The 21,403-nt window shown below is 38.8% G+C and overlaps 1 protein-coding gene across 2 annotated transcripts in view; it reads left to right on the plus strand.

Annotated features, from left to right (window-relative positions):
- Positions 1 to 21,403, plus strand: part of STAMBPL1 (STAM binding protein like 1) — a 44,391-nt gene that overhangs the window by 16,323 nt on the left and 6,665 nt on the right. The window contains exons 2-8 of one of the 2 annotated variants that reach the window (XM_010379609.2): positions 5,265 to 5,347; positions 9,418 to 9,635; positions 12,626 to 12,701; positions 15,173 to 15,268; positions 17,332 to 17,689; positions 18,767 to 18,891; positions 20,950 to 21,087. In XM_010379609.2, the coding sequence (XP_010377911.2) occupies positions 5,318 to 5,347; positions 9,418 to 9,635; positions 12,626 to 12,701; positions 15,173 to 15,268; positions 17,332 to 17,689; positions 18,767 to 18,891; positions 20,950 to 21,087 (1,041 nt within the window). In that variant the 5' untranslated portion in view covers positions 5,265 to 5,317. The remainder of the gene's footprint in view (positions 1 to 5,264; positions 5,348 to 9,417; positions 9,636 to 12,625; positions 12,702 to 15,172; positions 15,269 to 17,331; positions 17,690 to 18,766; positions 18,892 to 20,949; positions 21,088 to 21,403) is intronic. The other variant, XM_010379610.2, reaches the window with a different exon arrangement.

The raw sequence follows: 21,403 nt of genomic DNA on the forward strand, positions 1-21,403 counted from the left end.
CTGCCTGATAGTCACCTCCTTTCTGAAATCTGGAAAATATTTCTCTGTGGATGAAAATGGGTCAGGATGGCCGGGCGCGGTGGCTCAAGCCTGTAATCCCAGCACTTTGGGAGGCCGAGACGGGCGGATCACGAGGTCAGGAGATCGAGGCCATCCTGGCTAACACGGTGAAACCCCGTCTCTACTAAAAATACAAAAACTAGCCGGGCGAGGTGGCGGGCGCCTGTAGTCCCAGCTACTCGGGAAGCTGAGGCAGGAGAATGGCGTAAACCCGGGAGGCGGAGCTTGCAGTGAGCTGAGATCTGGCCACTGCACTCCAGTCCGGGCGACAGAGCGAGACTCCGCCTCAAAAAAAAAAAAAAAAAAAAAAAAAAAAAAAAAAAAGAAAATGGGTCAGGATTCTGAACTTTGCCACACACACACACACACACACACACACACACACACACACACCCTATTTTAAGAAAAAAGAAAAAGGAAGGAAGGAAGGAAGGAAGAAGTTAAGGAAATTAAGGCTGAAAAAAATCACAAAATAAGCACCATGCTAGGTCAGATATTTTCCTCTGTTCATTCTTGCATTGTTTCCTGCTAGTTTTAAAGGGCAGAATTGTTGAGACTCTTCCATGTTTCCATGGGGGACTTCAGACTTGGAGACATTGCAGGGACACAAAAGCCAAGAGGATTTTGCTATGGTTATATAGAGAGTAAACTGTTACAAGCTTAGAGCTGTGAAATATCAATTTGGAGAGGATACCTGCCCCCTCCCAGGCCACTCATGAATGAGAACGTTTTTGCCACATCCCCTCTGGGCACAGTCGACTGCTCAGTTGGTTCTGGGAGCTACTTGTTAGCTGAATCTTTGGGACAGGAGTTGGCCTCCATGTGCTCACTGTGAATATGTAGGATTCTGACATCGTGATTCCCCTCATTCTTGTGAGTCAGGATTAACAGAAATCAGACACTCCCCTATTCTTCTATAAAAGGACAGATTAAAGAAAAAAGATGATGTCTTTGGAGATTATGGTCAGGAAAAGGGGCTAGCAATAAAAGCAAGAAGGCAAGAGCTCTGAAGCAAGAACTGTCAAGAGGTATCTTACAGGTTAAATAGATCACAAGGCTGCAGTTCAGATCTTCAGTTGTTATCAAGCCACAAGAATGTGAAGTAGAGGTTAGGGAGTAGGCTGAGATTAAAACAGGCATTTCTGATTAATGTTTTCCATTAGTTCTAAACCACGCTGAAAGCGGTAAAGTGGGGCCGCGACAAGCCCCCTGGCGAATGAGGAAAGTAAACCTTGGAGGGGGCTCGGTAAAGGATATTTAGCAGGCGAATGATAGAGCCTAGACTCACACCCAGGCTTATCTCACTTCAAAGGCTGTTTGCACCATGTGCTTTCTAGCACTTTGGACCGCCACTTTGGAGGGGGAATTTGTTTTATTCTTGCATGATACTGAATACTTCCCATTAGTTAGCATCTGTGGATCTCAAGTACTATGAGGTGAAGTACCTCTTACTGTACCCTCAGTTCAAATTTTCTAATTGTTTTAGTAAGACCACAGTAGCACAAATGGAAAGTGGTACTTGCCATTAATGTTTCCTGTTTTAGATTCTCCTGGCCCACTTTATTTCTGATTAGATTGAGGTAGCATGGTGAGTTTTTATTTTGTTTATTTCTTTGCATTGTTGATCTAGAGCCATGGTTTTCAAACTTTATTGGTCTTGGAACCCCTTTACACTCTTAAGTACTAAGGACACTAAAAGGCTTTGTTTGTGTGAGTTATATCTATTTATATTTACTGTATTAAAAATCAAAACAGACATTTATAAGAGTATGCAAGTAAGCATTCCATTAACTCTTGTACCCTCTGGAAATCTCCACTATACAACTGTGAAAGATTGATATTTTAAAAGTCAAATAATGTTTTAGTAATATTATGAAAGTAATATTGACCTCACAGACTCCCTGACAGGATTGTGGGGAACCTCGACCATATTTTGAGAGCCACTGAACTAGAAAACACACCTGTGTATGTTGATATTGGCAATTGTTTATAATGCAACTGTGAGTGCCAGGACTGGGGACAAAAACTAAAGGAATTAAGGCAAGACCATCAGGTAATAAATGGCTTAAAAAATAGTTACTGACCAGTCTGTAAACTTCTTTCATCTTAGATTTGAGGGGAGTTGGCTTCTATTTCTGAATTTTGAATATATTCATATGTGGGAGTGAATAATTTTTATCTATAGTAATTTAATAAACTCTGATGTTTAAAATATGTTTAAACATTTCATACATATGGAAGCTCATTACAGAGATGTTTATTTCATTGTTTCTGCTCACACTTACCATTGTTTTTTGGTCAACCAGCCCTGAATCCAACTCTACTCTCTTGGCATATCCCACTGCCTCCTACAGGAGGATAAAGTGCTAGATATTTACATCTTCGGCCATCTTTTCAGCCAGGCTGCAGGCATGGGACCCAGACTCTGCCAGTCAGACACCTGCATCTCATGCTTTGAAATAGAAACTAGAGACATAGAGAAGTACATGGCAGCTGCACATTATTCCCAGGGTAGCAGCTAGTTGCTGGAGTTGCTGGTTGGTAGTAGAAGCTGTAGAATCCTCTGTTCATCAAGTGATAGAGATAGCAGAGGTGTTTTCACCAGACCAATGCTGCTGTGTAGTCTGGGGCAGTGTTCTTGGATATGTAGCTTCCAAACCTGATTTCTCTGGCCCTCCTAGAAGTTTGTGTTTCTTCGTTATCCTTCTGTGAATTCAAGAGTCAGACCTTTGCCTGCAACTAAGAATCCTGCTTAATTCATTCTGAAATGCAGTGTCTGTCAAAGTATTGTTTGGAAACCTCATGTGTTGGAATCACTGGGCCATATCTGACAATACCTACTTGTGGGCTTAAAACCGATGGATTCAGAATCCGTAGAGTAGGTCTTAGGAAACTGTATTTTAAACAGATCTCAGGGTTATGTGATTTTAGATGCAGTAAAGTTTAAAAACCCCTATCCTAGTATTTTCAACTTTTTAAAGTCTATGCTCTCTCTTTATGAATCTGAGCAATCATCAAAAGAACAATTCTACTCTTTTTTATTTATATTTTATTTTATTTTTGAGCTGGAGTCTTGCTCTGTCACCCAGGCTGGAGTGCAGTGGCGTGATCTCGGCTCACTGCATCCTCTGCCCCATGGATTCAAGCAATTCTCCTGCCTCAGCCTCCCTAGTAGCTGGGATTACAGGTGTGCACTACCACACCTGGCTAATTTTTGTATTTTCAGTACAGACGGAGTTACACCATGTTGCCCAGGCTGGTCTTGAACTCCTGACCTCAGGTGAACCGCCTGCCTCGACCTCGCAAAGTGCTGGGATTACAGGTGTGAATCACTGTGTCTGGCCAATTCTACTCTTTTATAAGGTCCTAATAAATGACTTACTAGTGTTTCCTTGTTCCCCTCCCTCCCCGGCTTCACATTCCCCATAAACCTTTGCTCTGTCTTTTTAATTCTTTTAACGTCTTTTCCTGATTTACTTCTTCTCACTGAGAAGTTTTAATTCCTCAGTTGGTATTGCCTACATTCAGTGGTGCCAAAATTGTTAACTCGACTTCTAAACTGCACTGTGATGAACCATGTTTTCTCTTTCTTGGGCATTTTTGTAGCCTGCAGGCTTAGAGTTCAGTGTTTACCCCAGGGATTACTGGAGACAATGGAGGAGAAAGACTGGAATACAAAAATAATTTTTCTTGAAGGGTTCCTCCACCATGGATTTAGGCCAGAAAATAGCACTGGAGGTGTTGATTGATCAACTTCTGAGATTTCTAGAATCACTGAATATTATAACTGAAAATAATCCGTCTTAACCCCTTGTTTCCTAAATGAGGAAGTCAGGAGATGATCCATGTTCAAAGTCATCTAAGTGATGAGTGGGGTATAAAGGACAAAATAAATTTAGAAGTGGAAAGTGGTGAGGCAGAGCTTGACCTAAACGAGCATAAAAAGGATGGGAATTACTAATATTTATTGAATTAATATTTGAACTTAGGTACATTCACTTGACTTCTCTGAGCCTCAATTGTCTCAACTATAAAATAGAGATTCTAATAATAGCTAACATTGATAAAATATTGACTGTATGCTGGGAGCTATTGATACTCTAAGGACTTTATGTGCTAACTCATTTGATCCTAGCACAACCATGTGATGTAGGAACCACTGTTTCACCAATTTTGTAGATGCGCAGACAGTCTACATAACTTCCCTACAGTCACACAGCTAAACGTATTTGTTTTCTATTGCTGCTTTACAAATTTTTATGAAATTAATGGCTTAAATATACATGTATTATCTTGCTGCTTTTTGGGTCACGAGTCTAGGCACAGCTTATCTAGTTCCCCTGCTCATGGTCTCACAAGGCAGCAGCTGACTTGTTGAGATGGGCTAGAGTCTCATCAGAGGCTTGGAGTCATGTTCCAAGCTTGTGTGGTCATTGGCAGAATTAATTTCCTTGCAGCTTTGGAACTTGTGGTGGCTGAGTGTTTAAGGCCAACAGGAGAGAATCTACTTCTTTTAGAGGTCTTACCTGATTAGATCCAGACCACTCAGGATAATTTTTCTTTTAATTAACTTAACATTATTAGGGGGGACTCATATATTTACAATATCTCTTCATCTTTGCCATATGATTCAACATAATCATGGGAATAATATTACATGACCTTTGCTATCTTCTGTTGGTTAGAAGCCAATTATGGGTCTTAACCACACTCAAGCAGAGAGGATTATACAAACCGACAGATACCAAGAGGCAGGAATCACAGAGCTATCTTAGAATTTTGCCTGTCATAGTTCTAAGGTTGAGTTTAAATCCAGACCGGCTCTAGGTTTAACAGTCCATGCTCATAATCAATATGATCTTCTTTATTCCTTTGAAGAAAGTGAACCTACTTTATAACCTTGCATAGAGTTCTAAGTAAGGTATCCCCCAGAAGATTCATACTGGGTGCCAGTCAAATGTTAGTTATTTTCACACTTTCACTTTCAGAGGTCAGCTTCGAGAAACCATAACCACTTGCAGTTTTATATTTTCAGGAAGAGATTTCCCACAGTCTCTCTGAACACTCTGAACTTATAACTTAAGGTTATATAAGTTATTTCCATTTGTTCCTGTTTGTCTGAGGCAGAGATAGCCCTGGGATTTGGGATTTCAAACTTGGGTCTCAAAAAATAACTTTAGTTCTGCTTCTTGTTTTTGAAACAGATGAAGTGATTGAGAAGAAACAGTGAACATCCTCATTTCACAGATAAGACAGCATGGATCAGCCTTTTACTGTGAATTCTCTGGTAGGTCGCACCAGCTGATATCTAACATTTGGTTGGAAAGCCCAAAAAGAAGAACAGAAACATACAAATGTGAAATGAGTCACAATTACTTTAAGAAGTTTAGCACTTGTAGTTTTTCATCCATCTGTGTGGTTGTCTCCTTTGAGGAAGTGACTAATAAAGCTATCTTTGTAAGACTTAAAAATACTTTTTATTTTCCACAAAAGTCTAAAATTTTAGTTTATCTAGCTAGATTCCAGGAGTGTAGTCCTTTGGCAAAACACCAGAGAGAAGAATTTCAGAGTTGATGTCTGAGGAGCTACTTAAAACTCTTTGTGTTTCAGCTTCTTTATATAGATAAAAATTGGAGGCTCACCTTGTGTGGCGTTAGCTGAGAAAAACATACATAACACCTAGGTATTGCTTTGGATCCTTGTGTAAATGTCTTTGTACTTGAAGCTCTTGTTCTTCTCACTTTTCCCCTCACTGCCCAGCACTGTGCACACTTTCTCTAGCTACATCACATGGGCTTATTCTGTGTCCTAGATCAGTCTCTGAGTGTGAATATAGACACATTATGTAATCTCCATGGCCCTAATTTTGTACTTTTTGCCCAATGACAATTGGAAACAATATTTTTTGATGCTCCTAGCCTACCAGGATGGTACAATAAATGGAAACTGTCATTCCCATTTTCCTCCTCCCAATGACCCTTCCCAACCACTCACAGCGACCTTGTACCAGTAGCCCCATGGGCTGCAGTATACTAAATACCCTGTACCCACAGAGACTAGCACCAGGACATAAAGAAAGAGAGGGCCTGGTTCTTGTACTGAAATAGGTTCTGACCTGATGTTTTTTCTTTTTTTTTTTTTTTTTTTTTTTTTGAGGCGGAGTCTTGCTCTGTCGCCCAGACTGGAGTGCAGTGGCCAGATCTCAGCTCACTGCAAGCTCTGCCTCCCGGGTTTACGCCATTCTCCTGCCTCAGCCTCCCGAGTAGCTGGGACTACAGGCGCCCGCCACCTCGCCCGGCTAGTTTTTGTATTTTTAGTAGAGACGGGGTTTCACCGTGTTAGCCAGGATGGTCTCGATCTCCTGACCTCGTGATCCGCCCGTCTCGGCCTCCCAAAGTGCTGGGATTACAGGCTTGAGCCACCGCGCCCGGCCTGATGTTTTTTCTTGACCAAGAAAGTGCTTCACAGAGCTTAGTTGTCTTCAGAGTATGTTTGGAAAGTAGACAGTTGCAGAAATGTTTTCATTTTCTGTCCCCATGTTGTTGTTCCACTATGGTTAATAAAGACTGACCCATGTCCACCTCTTCAGAGGAAGGAGTCATCCTTATGAGATGTCTTCTGTGTTTTTCTAGAACATTATATAACAATAATTACAATTTTTATTGTATATGTCACTGTGAAAATGAACACAAAGACTTTGTATCTGGAAAATTTGTGTTTTCATCTAAGAAGCTTGCATGCAAATGAAATATTATAGATTGGCCGAGCGCGGTGGCTCACACCTGTAATCCCAGCACTTTGGGAGGCCACGGTGGGCAGATCACGAGGTCAGGAGATTGAGACCATCCTGGTAACACCGTGAAACCCTGTCTCTACTAAAAATACAAAAAATTAGCCGGGTGCGGTGGCAGGCGCCTGTAGTCCCAGCTCCTTGGGAGGCTAAGGCAGGAGAATGGTGTGAACCCGGGAAGTGGAGGTTGCAGGAGCTGAGATTGCACCACTGCACTTCCAGCCTGGGCGACAGAATGAGACTCTGTCTCAAAAAAAAAAAAAAAAAAAAAAAAAAAAAAAAACTATAGATTGATGAAGACTTTAGGTTATTTTCTAGCTTATCTTTGAAATCAATTTTAAATTTGGGAAGGATAGGACCATTTAGAAGAGGAAAAATCAATCTAATTTTCATTTTCAGGGAAAAAACTAATTATAATCTCTTGTTGCTTCCTTCCCTCACTTCTTTCTCTCTTTTATTTGATATACTTATTATCACATATGTGGCAGGGAAGATGCTACGGGGAACAGAGATAAATGGAAAGTGATCCCTTTTAAAAACCCAAGGAGTTCATAAGGGATCGGACACATTTGTACAGAAATAATTGTAACTCAGTGTGGACTATATAGTAGTAAAATATGAACACATTACTTTTATACATATGAGAGGCTGGAACCCCCTTTAGAAGACATTCTGATTTTCATAGATTTTTTTTTTCTAGTCATTTTCTGATGTCATTGAAGCAATTATCTGTGGTCAAATGACAATATTTTCTTTTGGTGCTGTTGAGTTCTATAGGTGAGTATGGTTAGGGAAAAGTGGATGGATTGCTGTAGGATTTGAGACATCTCAACTGGAAAAGACCATATACTGAAGCCTGAGGCTCATAGTTCAGAACTCCAATTTCTGTCTTTGATGTGGTGAAGCCATATAATAAAATGTACAAGGGACATGGTATGGTTCTTACTTAATGAAGCCTTGAGAAACAAGTTTATGGGTCTCCGGTTACATGTTAAACCTTTAGGACCAAGAATCATTTCAGATCTCTAGGGTTCTATTGGCTATACATTTACCACCAAAGTAGCCCAGATGGCATTGGAAGAACTCCAGATATCTAATTCACTATGCCCTGCCCCTGAAGGTTGGCTCAGTAATTCATGGCTAGACTAAAAGTATGCTTACCTTGACTTCTTTCATAGCTTTCTACAGACCTGAATTAAGTGCTCCACCCACACAGTAGTCAGACTTGCAACCTACCCTTAACTGACCAAGGAGGCCTTGAGAAGCTAAATTTGCTCTAGGCTCACTCTGTTCTGGGAGCATCCAGCAATGGTAGAAGTGGTTGGTCTAAAGCCTTGCTTCTCAAACTGTACGTGCATAAGTACCTCTGGAAAGATGGATTAAAGCATTAGTTCTCCAGCCTAACTCCAGAGATCCTGAGATCCTTACTGTAGGTCTGAGGTGAGACCTGTTAGGAATTTGCATTTATAAGAAACTCCCAGTTGATGCTGATGCCAGTACATGGACCATGCTTTGAAACATGCTGATCTAAAGCAGGGGTCAGCAAACTATGGTCTAAGAGCCAAACCACCTGCTTGTTTTTATAAATAAAAATTGGGGGAACACAGCCAGGGTCATTTTTTTCCATATTGTTTATGGTGACTTTCATGCTGAGAGCTGAATTCAAGTTGCAATGGAAACCATATGGCTAGCAGAGCCTAAGATACTTGCTATCTGGCACTTAACAGAGAAAATTTCCTTTCTGAAGCACTGACTTTTTATTGAATAATCATTCTGAATTGCGTATGTTCTGTGCTTTACCAAAAGTGTATAGACGCTGTTTTTATTAACAAAATTCAAATTACTATCACTGACATTTCTTAGTAACATATCATTATTTTCTTGGTTAAGGACTAATTTAACAGTGTAATCACTATTATACGGACGTCTGAGGTTCTTTTTATGTTTTAAAAAAATGGGAGGGGCATCCTTATGCTTGAAAAGGTTTCTCCAGTACTTACTTGTGTTTTTCGGTTTTTTTTTTTTTTTTTTTTTTTTTTTTTTTAACTCAACGAAGATGCAGAGAGGCCCTGAAAACTTCTTACTAAACAACACTTATTCTGGAATAGAACTGAATCTTTACAGTAACTTGAAACCGAGTTACCTCCTTGGAGACCGTTCAGAGTAGACTGACATGAACCCTACAATGGCAGGAATTCATCTTATGACCTGCTTCACATGATCCCAGATAGAAGCATGCACAGGGATATGAGGAGCAATGATATTTTACCTAAAATGACCTGAAACATTTGCATACCCTGGAACTTCCAGATAATTGTACCCTGAAACCTAAAGTGAGATCCCACTCCAATAAAACTGTATGTTTACCCTGGAGGTTTGTCTTTTTGTTGTATAAACCATGTGTTTACCCAAAAGTGCTTTACTTTGATCATATCATTAACTTATGAAAAGATTTCCTTAGATGATGGTGTTAGGTTCCTCATAAAGAAAATACATCTGTAATATTAGTCATATCCTTTTCTTACTATAATCAGCAATTAATCAGAGATTTAAATCTTGCTTTGCAGAAAAAGTTAGCTGCTATGCCTGACCATACAGATGTTTCCCTAAGCCCAGAAGAACGAGTCCGTGCCCTAAGCAAACTTGGTTGCAATATCACCATCAGTGAAGACATCACTCCACGACGTTACTTTAGGTCTGGAGTAGAGATGGAGAGGATGGCGTCTGTGTATTTGGAAGAAGGAAATTTGGAAAATGCCTTTGTTCTTTATAATAAATTTATAACGTAAGTTTTTTAAAGGCCTCTGAAGTGAGAAAATTGGAAAAATATTTACATAGTTATTTTGATGTGGCAGTTTGAGTATCAGTAATGTTTTCATATTCAGACCAATTGCACAGTCTCTAAGAGCTTTAAATGTTCAGGTTTTTAAATTACCGACTAATGTACTCACAGGCATCCCAACACCATGTCTGACGCTTAGGGTCAGGGAAGGCAGGAGGCTCCAAGGCCAGCACAATAATCTATTTAATACATGCTTCACTCTTCATAAATATAATTTATTTTTTCATGCGATTTTCCATCGCATTTTTTCATGCGATTTTCAGAAACTGAAGCTTTATGAAAGCAGGAACTACAGTGCAGCTCTACTTAAAACACCTAGAGCATGTCATCAACATTTAAAAAAATTGATTTGGTGGTTTCAGTCTGGGGAACAAGTTGGGAGACACAGGAAAGATCTGATTCAGGTTCAGGGATAGGTTCAGGAAACTCATTCAAGTTTCATATAGCATTTATTATTTCTTTTTTAAAAACATTTTATTTGGCTGTGAAGAGCACTATGTACAAAAGAGCTGTCAAAATGTTGAGTAAAAGTGGCTACATCAAAACAGCGATATCAAACTATCAAATTTCCTATTAGACAGATATTTGTTAGTGCCATATCCTAGTTGAAGAGTTAACGGAAGTGGGACTTGGACTTGCCTTACTATAAATCTGGTAACTTACTAGTTGAAAGGATGTCCTGTTATCAATAATTATATCTTCTAAGCGGAACCTTCTTTTTTTTTATTTTAATTGAAAGTCACATGTCGATTACTTTTGCTAGCTTATTATTAATTTGATTTAAATTGACAAAAATTATATATATATTGTGGGTGTGCAACATGTTTTGATACATATATGCTTATATTGTAGAATGACCAAGTCAAGCCAATTAACATATTTATTACCTCACAGACCTTTTATTGAGACAGGGCCTCCCTGTTGCACAGGCTGAGTGCAGCAGCACAATCATAGCTCACTGCAGCCTCGACCTCCCAGGCTCAAGTGATCCTCCCACCTCAGCCTCCCAAGTAGCTGGGAGTACAGGCATGTGTCACCATGCTCATCTAATTTTTTATTTTTGTAGAGATGGGATCTTACTATGTTGCCCAGGCTGATCTCCAGCTCCTGGATGCAAGTGATCCTCCTGCTTTGGCCTCCCAAAGTCCTGGGAGTATAGGCATGAGCTACTGTGCCAGACCCAAGCTGCATAATTATGCAATACATTGTTATTAACTATAATCATCGTATACACTGGACCTCTTGAACTTATTCCTCCTGTCTAACTGAAATTTTGTATCCTTTGACCAACATCTCACCCCTTACCTTATCCTCACCCACTGGAACTCTAATAGCTGCCTTACTACTCTCTGCCCTGCTATAAATTCAACTATTTTAGATTCCTTCTACATTGTAAGTGAGATCATGCAGTGTTTGTGTTTCTGTGCCTGGCTTATTTCACATATAATTTCACTAGCTTAGTCAGGGGCTTAGCCTGAGAACATTTAAGAAGTTGAAAGATACAATATTTTAAAAATTGCCTTCCATGATTTTACCAAGGGCAAAATTAGAGGTGGTTTACATCGTATACAAATTGAGATCTGAATTTTATCCAAGTTACTGAACTTGAAAATTTAGAGAATGGTTGGCAGTATTTACCCTACCTGGGAAAACCACTTTATTCTCCACCATTGATAGCCAAGCTTTTCCAATAAATTTTGTTTCTGAATAAGTTACCAATTAATAGTATTTCTTTTTCACCTTCTGCTCTGATCTTGCATATGCTCCTATGTAATTGTGAGCCTGGTGAAAGGGAAAAGGCCCCTATATCTCAGAATTATTGTGTAATCAAAATATTTGAATTCTCTTGTGTGATAATTTGTAATTCACTCATTCTTCCTGGGCCTTAGTTCATCATCTACAAATGAAAGATTTAGGGGAGAAAATCTCTGAGGTCCCCTCTACTCTAAATGTCTTTGAATTTATTCTATTTATAAAGGCTTAGATAGCTAACAACTTTTAAAGCTTCTTTAAGCCTTAATTTTCTCATTTAAAATGGGAATTACTGTAACATTTCTGTCTAACCTATAGCCTGTCGTCAGAGGAAATTAAATGATGAGTATACGTGTGTATTATTTGGTTTACAGAATCAGTAAGTATAAGGCATATTATTTGATCAGAAACAGCATTTACAGCTCATTATGATTTTTCAAGGAAGGGTTATTCATTCATTTTGCAAATATTTATTGAGCACTTATTATGAGCTGGATTCTATTCTTCAGGCTGAGGATACATCGGTGCATAAAAAAGAGAATTCCCTGCCCTTGTGGTAGCAGTTTCTTCACTTTACCTGGAAGCGATGCACCTGGTTTCCTGTAGGAATTTCCTTTCACTGCTGCTGTCTCTTGTTCCTCAAATGGTGATGAAAAATAATGAATTCCTAATTAGCACCTCCTAATTCACTAGGGATTCTGGTTGTTACTTTTTTTAGTTACGAGTTTTCAGTTAAGAGTTTTTTGATACACACATGATGGCGCTGCTGGTTCATCAGTGGTCATTTGAGTTCTTTTCAAGAGTGAGAAGGCATTTACACCACTCTTTCCATGCTCTGATATTTTTATGTGATTCTCTGTGTTGCCAGCAGTACACAAAAGTAAGGTGGTGCTCTTTTGGGGTTAAGCATGCAGTACCTGAGAAAGATCAAACAACTTGATCTGTTTAGAGAGTACCCTGACCTTAACCTTGTTAGCTCTGGTGCTTAATTTGTTGAGCTTAACCGTTAATACCAAAATAATACTCATGCCAGACTTTAGTGAAAAGGCAGACGGAAAGACTGTAGGTAAATAAGTTATTAAACATGTCATTTTTGAAAAAGGATGCTCATTCCCTTATTAGATAGCATTATTGAGCTTTTGCTGTTACATAATGCTAAGAACATGTTTTCTCTTTCTTAGCTTGTTTGTAGAAAAGCTTCCTAACCATCGAGATTACCAGCAATGTGCAGTACCTGAAAAGCAGGATATTATGAAGGTATTATGGGTTTGCTTATCCACTGTGGAATCAAATGCTCTATAAGTATCCATTATTGATTCATCCTTCCCCTTCCTCCCCTTTCTCTTTCTCTTGAGAGTTTGAGCACGAGAAATTCATTCCATTAACCATGATGTTTCGATTTTTTTCTTAGACGTTTAATGATCATCACTGAGCCACTGTGGTTTGTCTAATTGATGCTGGGGGAAAAGAAAGAAAGAAAAATGTTACCTAATGGTGTGAAGAAGGAATTATTTTACAATAATCTCTCCCAGAGATTAAGAGAATGTTGTATATTTCTCCGAACTTTTTTCAGACAGTCATTTTGGCTGCTTTTGATTATTTTATACAGCCCTGAACTCAATAACTGTTTGAAAATTAGTGTTAGTTATTAAGGCAACCACGAAGTTCTAGCTATTTATATCTTATAGAACTGTAACTATAGATTATAAAGTGTTGTGGGGGAAGCAGGAGGTGGAAGGCTAAAATACTATCAAGGAAAAAGAGTGTTGCAATTTATCATCAATTTTTAAATGATTTGTTTATCACCAATAATTGCTATATCTATAATTTTGGTTATGTCTGGCCGTGAATATATTCTTTTAGATAAGCATTTACAATGTTTCCCATTTATTTGTCTTTAATAGCTTGTGTTGGTCTTCTATGAAGGAAGATAAAATCATGTACAGAAAGCTAATTGTAGCATGAAATTTTAAATAATTTTTGAAAAACACTTCACCAAATAATGAAATAAAGGCTTTCCTATGAGTCTTTTCAGACCTGAGGATGCATAAGCAAAATGCACATTTTGTCAAATGGTCATCTACATTGTTTATTTATTTATTTGTTTGTTTTGAGTCAGAGTCTTGCTCTGTCACCTAGGCTGGAGTGAAGTGGCGCAATCTCGGCTCACTGCAATGTCCGCCTCCCGGGTTCAAGCAATTCTCCTGCCTCAGCCTACTGAGTAGTTGGGATTACAGGCACCTGCCACCATGCCCAGCTAATTTTTGTGGGGTTTTTTTTGTTTTTGTTTTTGTTTTTGAAACAGAGTCTCACTCTGTCACCCAGGCTGGAGTGCAGTGGCACGATCTAGGCTCACTGCAAGCTCCGCCTCCCAGGTTCACGCCGTTCTCCTGCCTCAGCCTCCCCAGCAGCTGGGACTACAGGTGTACACCACCATGCCTGGCTAATTTTTTGGTATTTTTAGTAGAGACGGGGTTTCACCATGTTAGCCAGGATAGTCTCGAACTTCTGACCTAGTGATCCACCTGCCTCGGCCTCCCAAAGTCCTGGGATTACAGGCGTGAGCCACCGCGCCCAGCCTAATTTTTGTATTTTTAATAGAGATGGAGTTTCACCATGTTGGCTAGGCTGGTCTCGAACTCCTCACCTCAGGTGATCTGCCTGCCTCTGCCTCCTGAAGTGTTAGGATTACAGGCATGAGCCACCACGCCCAGTCAACTTTTTTAATGTCTACAGTCACTTACCTGAAGTATCATTTATTATCATGTCTTTGTGTAACACTTCCCCTCAATTCTCTTGTTCATTCAACCTCAGAGAGTTCTGTTTGGAAACCAAAGGTGCCAGGCTGTCAAGGTGACTCATGTACTATAATTTAGGGTTATGCTTATTTTTTTTTGTAGGAGAAAAATTCTCCAAAACCATATACATCTCCCTTGTTTATGCTTATTGAATAGATATATGAATAAATACATAAATGAATGACAAAGGATTAAGAGAATTGAAATTTGGTGAAAGAGCTAGAGAGTCAGGAGACTTGAGTTCCAGTCCTAAATGGGCCACTAGCTGGTTGCATGATACCGAACAGGACTTTCAATCTCTCCAGGCCTTTGCTTCTTCACCTCTAAAAAGGAAGAGGTAGTTGGACTTTATAAGAATTACCAGATATTCCTGCCATTAAGAATCTCTGAGGAAGCTGTTTAAGATCCAGATTCCCAGACCGCTTCTCTAGGTGTTAATTGAGTAGATCTGGATTAGGCTTGGGAATCTGTATTTTTACAAAAAGTGCCCCAGCTGTTCTTTTTACAGTCTAGCATGTGTAGAAATCCCTATCCACCATATATTCTCTCACATCCCTTCTAATTCTGATGCTGCATGATTTATGTACTGTAGAACGAATGATTGATCTCAAACTCACTGTCTAAAAATGGGGTACCACAAAGGTAGCCACGAAGTTCTAGCTATTTACTTTGTATAGCACTGGGCTATAACAAAATGCTTATCTAATCAGTGGGGCCAATAAAGTTCTTACAAAAGGAATAATAGTGTTTCTTTTCTACTGGAAAGTTATATTTTGGACCCATAAAAAAGATTTATTTTTCTGCCATCATCTTTGGTTACTCATGACTTTATTTGCAACACACCTACCAGCTGTTTTTCTTTCTCACCTGATGATCTGAAAGAGTGTATTGAAAATCCCACTAATCAATATGTATATATATTTTTAAAAGAAACTGAAGGAGATTGCATTCCCAAGGACAGATGAATTGAAAAACGACCTTTTAAAGAAATATAACGTAGAATACCAAGAATATTTGCAAAGCAAAGTAAGTTCATTTGGTACATTTATTTCATGACTATTTTATGTACAAGTGTTTTTGAATTTCATTTTTATGTGATGAGTTTTTGAAATGTTCTGTGCATTTAAATTAAAAATTAAAGATGCAGTGATGTGAAAGCAATACAAAATTTATGCTGATATCCAGGTTAAGCAGTTGCACCAACAATGTGGTATTTCTATTTCCCTACAACATCTAACAAAGCAATGTGTTAGAAAAGAGATTTCCTACAGCGATTTAAGTAGAACTTTTTGATCGACTCTTGCCAATGTAACCTTGAGCCAGATGGCTGCTCTTTTGCCAGATGAACAGCCAGTAGGAGGTAGGGAGAGCAGTATATAGTTTTTGGTATGCCTAATGATGTAGGCCTCAGAAATGTGAATTTGATTCTTAGAATGTTACAGTCAGGATTGCTTTGAGATGGAATAACAGCTAACCATGTGGTTGAAATGTAATTGTATCACCCAAAAGTGGTGGCTTCTGGATTGTTATGAATAAACAGTGAACATTATGATAATGTCTGAGAGGCAGAAAGGCATTGGAAGAAGAAATTGGCCAGTCAGTGTATCGGATACTCACATTCAACATAGCATTATTATAAAGCTATTTTGCTTTTTTGTTTGTGTTTTATTTGCTTTGGAAGTTACCACCTTCACTGACTCCCACTTCAGTTCAATCTCATCAGCTCTGAGAATGCTCATTGAGCTTTTTGACTTTCTATGGGCAAAGGTGGAAGGCTGATTTGAGTGGTAAGTTTTAGCGAAGTGGTAGAGGGAATGTTGAAATTGGAATTGTCCCTGAAGTGTGTATATGAAAGATAGAAATGATCTTGGAGGGTAAGACAAAGCAACAGCAAGGCAGACGAAAGCCCAGTTCAAGTCTCCCTTCCACAGTCGGCAATGTGTGTCTTCCTCTTCATGATCTTCCTGGGAGGAACAGGCTCTGCAGCTGTTGCATGTTCTGCCTTTGATACCAGTCACTTCATAGCCTACGGTAGTGTCCCATGTAGAAATCTCTGTGGGGTTAGAATAGCAGGACTGAGCCTAAGAGAGATGAACAGCGATGCCTGTGAGCCCTTGCTTCAGCCAGCGTTAGCATCATTTGGAAGACTGTTAGACATGCAGAATCTCAGGCCCCATCCCAGACCTTCTGAATCAGGATTTGCAACTGCAATTAGCCCCAGGGTGATTTGTATGCACCTGAATGTGCAGCTATAAGCTGTATCCCCTATGCTACCGCCATCTTATGGTAGCTCCCAAATCTAGCTTCTATCAAAATCACTTGAAAGGCTCATTAATACTTCATATTATCTGACCTAATAAGCCTGAATATTTTGTTAGGACTGGAGAGCTTGGGACTCCTCATTTTTAGCAAAACTCTTGGTTAGTGGTGACAGAGAAAGTTGGAACACATTTTAATAACCATTTTTTTTTTTTAGTGATTCCTTCTTATCCATAAATTTCCAGCAGAGTATGAGTTCTAGAGTCAAATGCAAAAGGTTCTAGGGCAGCACTGTTCAATAGAACTCCCTGTGATGATGGAAATGTTCTGTTTGACACTTTGCAATATGGTACCCACTAGCCACATGTGGCTACTGGGTACTTAAATGTGACTAGTGTGCCTGAGATGCTGAATTTCTAATTTTGTTTAATTTTAATCAAGTTCAAATAACCACATGTGGCTAGTGGTCACTATATTGAAAGTGCAGTAGGGTGAGGTATTTTGTTTCATATGGTCTTGTCAGTCGGACTGAGCAAACAACCTTAACGTTGATTCTCCAGTATTTAAAAGCATAAGGGAATGGAGGGATCCTGATTGTCATGGCCTGTCTCTGGTAAAATATCAGTGGATTTAGAACTGCTATCTTAATCAGATCAAGGGGCTTTTGCCCTGATGTTATGTATTTCTCTCACTGTTCCCTGAGTGTCCCTGTGGGTATATCAAAGTATCTAGCCTTTTCTCTTGTCTGCTTGGAGACTGAAAATGTCTAATTCCAGTTCAATGTTTTTCCTTGGAAACTAACCTTCTCTTCTGGCTGCCACACTTTATAGAACAAATATAAAGCTGAAATTCTCAAAAAACTGGAGCATCAGAGATTGATAGAGGCAGAAAGGAAGCGGATTGCTCAGATGCGCCAGCAGCAGCTAGAATCGGAGCAGTTTCTGTTTTTCGAAGATCAACTCAAGAAACAAGAGTTAGCCCGAGGTCAGATGCGAAGTCAGCAAACCTCGGGGCTGTCGGAGCAGATTGATGGGAGCGCTTTGTCCTGCTTTTCCACACACCAGAACAATTCCTTGCTGAATGTATTTGCAGATCAACCTAATAAAAGTGATGCAACCAATTATGCTAGCCACTCTCCTCCTGTAAACAGGGCCTTAACGCCAGCTGCTACTCTAAGTGCTGTTCAGAGTAAGTGATGAAATGCACCCCCGTGAGACACTGAGGCTCATCGGATGGAACCATATTTCTATAGCATCTGGGAGGGTCCTCCTCATTTCATTACTAATTGTAGTAGGACCCCTGCATAATATGGTATGCATGACAGAACTCACCTTTCAATACTCTCTGGCTTTTACTGTATATAACCTTAAAATTCAGGAAATATGATGCCCCCGATAGAGCAGAGACTCTGTCATTAATGGGAAGTATTTTGTCATTGAAGAGATTTTAAATGAGAAGAATTTCAAGTACTTTTGTCTTCTATGTATTTTGTCTAAGAAATACATACATCTTAAATACATCCATCTTTCTGAAGAGAAAAGGTGTTGAGAAAATTGTTTATCCAGACCTTTGCTCAGCAGTAAATGTTTATACTCAGTATGTTTAGCATCATCCTTAGACTGAGAGAATCTCATACACATAGATAATTAACCTCCAAATGGCCTGTGTGTTTCTGCAAGAATTAGTGCTGCTCCGTACTGCCAGATCAGTGCTGGCAGGTTTCCAAAATACAGAATTCTTCTTCACAGACACTGTCAGATGGAGTTTGTGTTCCCATTTATTTGAAATGAGTGATAATAGGCAACCATTTTTAAAGTTACTTTACTGCTCATTGTTTACCAAAACGTTGTGCTTTTACTTGCTGATCACCAACTTTCATAAAGATATAAGTAACGTGGTAAAACACAATATTTATCATATGTCTTACGGGGTATGAGATGCATTCTACGCAGCCTATGCATTTAACCCTATATTTGCTTCATGCCAAAAGATAAAATAACATGTAAGTAGTTGACCCAAGGTACAAACATGTAAAAGTGCTGGTACCTCCTCACTTTGCTTATAAAATAATTTATATACATAATTTAATTTTACTTCTAGTTAATGTTTACTTCTAAGAGTTTTAAAATAAAATATGGAAAGTGGAACACCTGATACTTTTATTTTTGAAATTTATGTCCAACTGCAGCTGCTTGCCAATAACAATTTTGAAAGATGGGACATACAATTTGTTTTTTAGCCTTTTCTCCATTTTTTGTTTCTTAGATTTAGTGGTTGAAGGACTGCGATGTGTAGTTTTGCCAAAAGATCTTTGCCACAAATTTCTGCAGCTGGCAGAATCTAATACAGTGAGAGGAATAGAAACCTGTGGAATACTCTGTGGAAAACTGGTATGATCTTTATATTTATATATATATATATATGTGTGTGTGTGTGTATATATATCTGCATAGGATACTTTTAATAGTACTAGATTTCTTCTGATAAGTGGAACAGAATAAAAGCATGCTAAGAGTTAGCAGTATTATGAAATTAACATTACACAGATTAACTTTATAAAACTACTGTCATTATTAATGGAATGATCCTTCAAGAAAATAGATTGTAAAATTTCAGAGACTCTATAAAAACTTGTCCTAAGGATCAACCTATAAATTAAATCTTTGATTAGAAAAATGGTATGAAATATAGGTCTTCAGATTTCCAGATCTATCTGGTTGCCAAATCAAATTTTCATTACAATTGTTAGCTTCACATACATTCGTATAATTAACTTTATCTGTGGCATGTATTATCTTGCTGTCCTTTTTGAGATATACATGGAATAAAACTAGGATTTTATTGTTTCCTTAGTTTAAGGCAGTAGTTTCAACAAAAGCGTATAGGCGAGGACATATTTAATTATGGAAGATGTCATCATAAGTATGTGATGAAAGACAATGTCATAATAGAAGGAGATGAAAGAAAGGAGATGCATTCAATTTCCTATCTATAACAAAGATAAATAATGTTTCTTTGGGCGTGTCCTTTCATAGTCTGTTTTGAGTGCCAGTTTATATATCTGGGTCCAGGTATATTTTCAGTCCTCAAAATTTAGCTTAGGAACCTCTGCTTTATTGAATAATACTACATTGTATTCAGTACACAATCTCCTCCTGCATTCCAGTATTCTGTCATCGCTTTCCCTCCAAGAGAGAGGAAGCCATAAGCACAGGAGAATGGGCATCTACAGTCACCTCTGTTGCACTTAGGGAGACAGTGTGCTATTGAAGCATCCACCCCCACATCATGTGTTGTATTCAGATTGATTTATTGATTCATTAGTGATTCATTCACTCCGTTGTCAGACAAACATTTACCGAATATCTAAATGTGCCAGGCAATGTGCTGGGTATTAGCAGTTGGTGTCCTGCAACAGCCTGCCTCACGATACTTATGATGCTGTGAAGACCCAGACAGATGACTAATGATAAGTGGGACTGAGTGTTGTCTGTGCAAGTGCAGGGAATCATGGGAGTGTGTAACTGGTAAATCTAACCTTGTCTGAAGGGTCGAGAAGGGTTTCCCTGAGAAGTGATGTTTGAGCTAGGCCTGAAGAATACATAAAGGAGGAGGTTGGATGGAGGGAAGAGTTGAAATCAGGGCAAAGGAGCAGTGCATAGTGTGCAGGAAAGCCCTAAGGCTAGAGAGAGGATGATCCTCTGGAAGGAGAAAGGCCAGCCTGCCTGGGGGAAGACAGCCTCTCACTGCACAAACATCTCTTCCTTCAGGATCCCATGGCACTTCACAACCCTCTTCCTCTCAACTCTTATCTTTTGCCAAAGGGGGGTAATTTGTTTTTTCCTTTCTCTTCATCTGATTGCAAATCCAAAACATTATCTTAATTACAGAAGATCCTAGTGAGTCCTCGCAACATTCGAAGAATGTCTTAAATCTTGAAGTGACATTAAATATAATTAATAATATAAAAACAAAACCATCAACCTTCACAACCCTAAGAAATGCCTTTTGGTAACACCACAAAATTATTTAACTAGTATCTCCCCCTCCAAACAAATCTGTCCTTGTTTTGTTCAGTTTTTCCATTACAGATATATCAAGACATCATTTATTAACTAAACTTCCACAGAAGCCTGGCATGCAAATTCCTATTTATGTTATGTTTTCTATTGTGAAAGTGGGTTTCAAGCTACAAACAACTGAGTCTCAAACTTTTGGCAAAGAATCCATTTTTACTGTTGGGACTTTGTTTTTGAATTGAGAACGGTTGTGTGTCCAGGTACAGGGAGTGATAAATGTAAGTGGTCCCTGTACCTGGACACACACCCCTATTGGGGGACTCTTTAGTCTTAAACATTGCACTTCCTGTTCAGTTGTTTTTTTTTGTTTGTTTGTTTGTTTGTTTTTCTGTCAGATGCATGTCATTCTTTCTGCTACTTGTTTTTTAGACACATAATGAATTTACTATTACTCATGTAATTGTGCCAAAGCAGTCTGCGGGACCAGACTATTGTGACGTGGAGAATGTAGAGGAATTATTCAATGTGCAGGATCAACATGATCTCCTCACTCTGGGATGGATCCATGTACGTTTGACCTTTTGGGTTTCAGTTTATTTTTGTGTGGCATGCTATTTTCCTCCTTGAAAAAGTTTGGCTTCATTTAAATAGCTTCTTTTTAAATTTTTCAAATGTAATAAAGGTCATCATTTAAGTAGTGGTTCTCAAGCAAAGAGAAAAGAATAACAGATATTAAAAAAATAAAGTTCATCATATTATGGCATGTTTTTCAGTGTTAGACTGTGTCTAAATCTGTCACATCTGGATTTGGAGAACGTGTGTGTTTTGCTGTTTTGTATCATCTAAAGTTAAAAGATGTAGGAAGAAAGAGAGTAACACTTGG

This window comes from Rhinopithecus roxellana, chromosome 11 (assembly GCF_007565055.1).
Source record: "Rhinopithecus roxellana isolate Shanxi Qingling chromosome 11, ASM756505v1, whole genome shotgun sequence".
Lineage (NCBI taxonomy): Eukaryota > Metazoa > Chordata > Mammalia > Primates > Cercopithecidae > Rhinopithecus > Rhinopithecus roxellana.